The sequence below is a fragment of the Penaeus monodon genome, chromosome 23, assembly GCF_015228065.2.
Source record: "Penaeus monodon isolate SGIC_2016 chromosome 23, NSTDA_Pmon_1, whole genome shotgun sequence".
NCBI classification, from domain to species: Eukaryota; Metazoa; Arthropoda; class Malacostraca; order Decapoda; family Penaeidae; genus Penaeus; species Penaeus monodon.
In genome coordinates this window covers 15,844,798-15,846,837 of record NC_051408.1, presented here as the reverse complement: position 1 = coordinate 15,846,837, position 2,040 = coordinate 15,844,798, and the positions used below count along the sequence as shown (strand labels likewise).

At 32.4% G+C, this 2,040-nt stretch overlaps 1 protein-coding gene across 5 annotated transcripts in view; it reads right to left on the bottom strand.

Annotated features, from left to right (window-relative positions):
- LOC119587818 (inosine-5'-monophosphate dehydrogenase 1b-like) overlaps positions 1-2,040 on the bottom strand; it is a 51,071-nt gene that overhangs the window by 36,942 nt on the left and 12,089 nt on the right. For all 5 annotated transcript variants that reach the window (XR_005230022.1, XM_037936517.1, XM_037936519.1 and 2 more), the window contains exon 11: positions 1,705-1,848. Coding sequence is in view for 4 of the 5 variants with exons in the window: in XM_037936517.1 (XP_037792445.1) it covers positions 1,705-1,848 (144 nt within the window). In the remaining variant the exon portion in view is untranslated. The remainder of the gene's footprint in view (positions 1-1,704; positions 1,849-2,040) is intronic.

The window sequence follows — 2,040 nt, the reverse complement described above, 5'->3', positions numbered from 1 at the left end:
GTAGTCATATAAGTATTCTAAGATGTTTGGAAGAGGACTTGTAACTATCCCTTTCCTTGTAGCATTAACAACATCTATTTTCAGGCCAACATTAATGTACCTGATTGAATGCCTAAAAGTTACATCAGACTCAAACATGTATGTAACAATAATCATATTAAACAATAGTCAACTGTACAGTAGTAATAATGAGGATAATAAATGTACGACAGTTGATTACTCAAGTGATATAAATTATTATATATATACAATAATTTTGTCACAAATAGCTACATATTGCACAATACACATAACCAATGCACAAAATGTAATATTTACTAAAGAGAATGCCATCCCTATCTGTCCTGCTGTTCCAAAAACAGAATCATCCACAGCATCTTGAATAATTGGTTTAGTTTGGCACACCAAATGCAATTTCTGGATTAATTCTTAAATTACCTTGACTGTTAATTCTATTAACACATGCTCCAGACAGAGTTATCTTGAAGACATTTCAAGTTATTATTTTTTACTTTCAACTTCTCATCTTCTATCAGCGGTAGAGTAAGCAAAAACAAAAACTAGCAGGTTATGTTTTCACTTCTTTTATCATATGATATAATTTTGCTTTTAACTAAACTAGAGCATTTGAATCATTCCTGGTATGTGAGAAGAAAAAAATGTTTGAATAACTCACACGTTTCTAGCAGAACCAACCAGTATTTCTTACTAATGGTAATAAACACCAATGTCACAATTTAACAACTTTCGCTGCTGTGCGATTCATTTATAACCATAAAGTTGTTTATATTTCCATCCTGCTATCAATCTGTCTATATAAGGTTCTATCTCCATTCAAACTTCTAAGGTTTTCAGAACATACTAGGGTAGAGATAAGATTAAACAAATGTATATGATGTGCATGTGCTTTTACTTATTTCTATGTCTATGCTATTTTTATGGTTGTGTATGTGCAGTACCATGCTTTTTATTTACAAGCACATTCTGGTGTACACACCAATAGGATGTTTTGGAACATGACACTATATGTTGCCACAGACTCAAAATACTTTACCAAATAAAATTATGTTTCTCTAATAATTGATTGTTAACATTCTGCACTTCTCTAAACTTATTTCCTTATAATACCTTCATTTTATAAAAAAACAAAAATATGTATAATCAACAATGATACCTTTCTTACATGAAGATGTCAAAACACAGATGCATGCAATGAAGTACACCAAAAGATAAAGAGAAGCTAAGGATGGAAGTTAAGCATGCAACGGTTTTTAGTACTAAGCGAGTACCATTTAAAACTACACACATACTTACTATGGTTAAGTGCTTCTGTACATTCTTCCATATTAAATTGTTGAATTCTATACTCATTGTCTTAATCACTATTCATCACACAATTCAAAAGCTTTTTCTAAAAAAAATTCAAGTATAAAATATCTTAGATAACCATATACATGTCTATTCATATATACAGTAATGTGCTTGTGCATTTTATATTTGTTGCATCTGGGCATCTGTAAGTGTATATCACTAATTTTTTGCGTGTGATTGTATATTTCTATTTGTGCTTGAATGAGTATTTTAGACAGATGTATGAACTCACTGATCATGTTAATGGATGAATTACAGAAGTAAACAACAAACTATCGGATGATTTTTCAGGCTGTTTTTGCTCTCCTGGCTTCAGCATAAGAACACACTAACCTGAGCATTGAGCATGACTTAGCACCGATGTCTTGACAGCCATGCTGAATGCCACACACCAAGTATGGCAGAAATCTTAGGATGGACCCCTTATCCACAATGGAACCACTGACTCCCTGTGCAACCTTGATGCGGTCTCCCTCTCTGTTGGGATGAGGATAAGTACTGATTATTGCATTGGCTCTCAGACTCAACTAAAACTGATAATAAAAATAGGGAGGGTCTTTGCTTAAGGAAGGCAGATGCCATGTAATTTAGTGCAGAGTTAAACCACAGTTTCAAAGCCATTTTAAAAAGTATGAATTCAATAAAATCATGAAATAATATATCCATTTC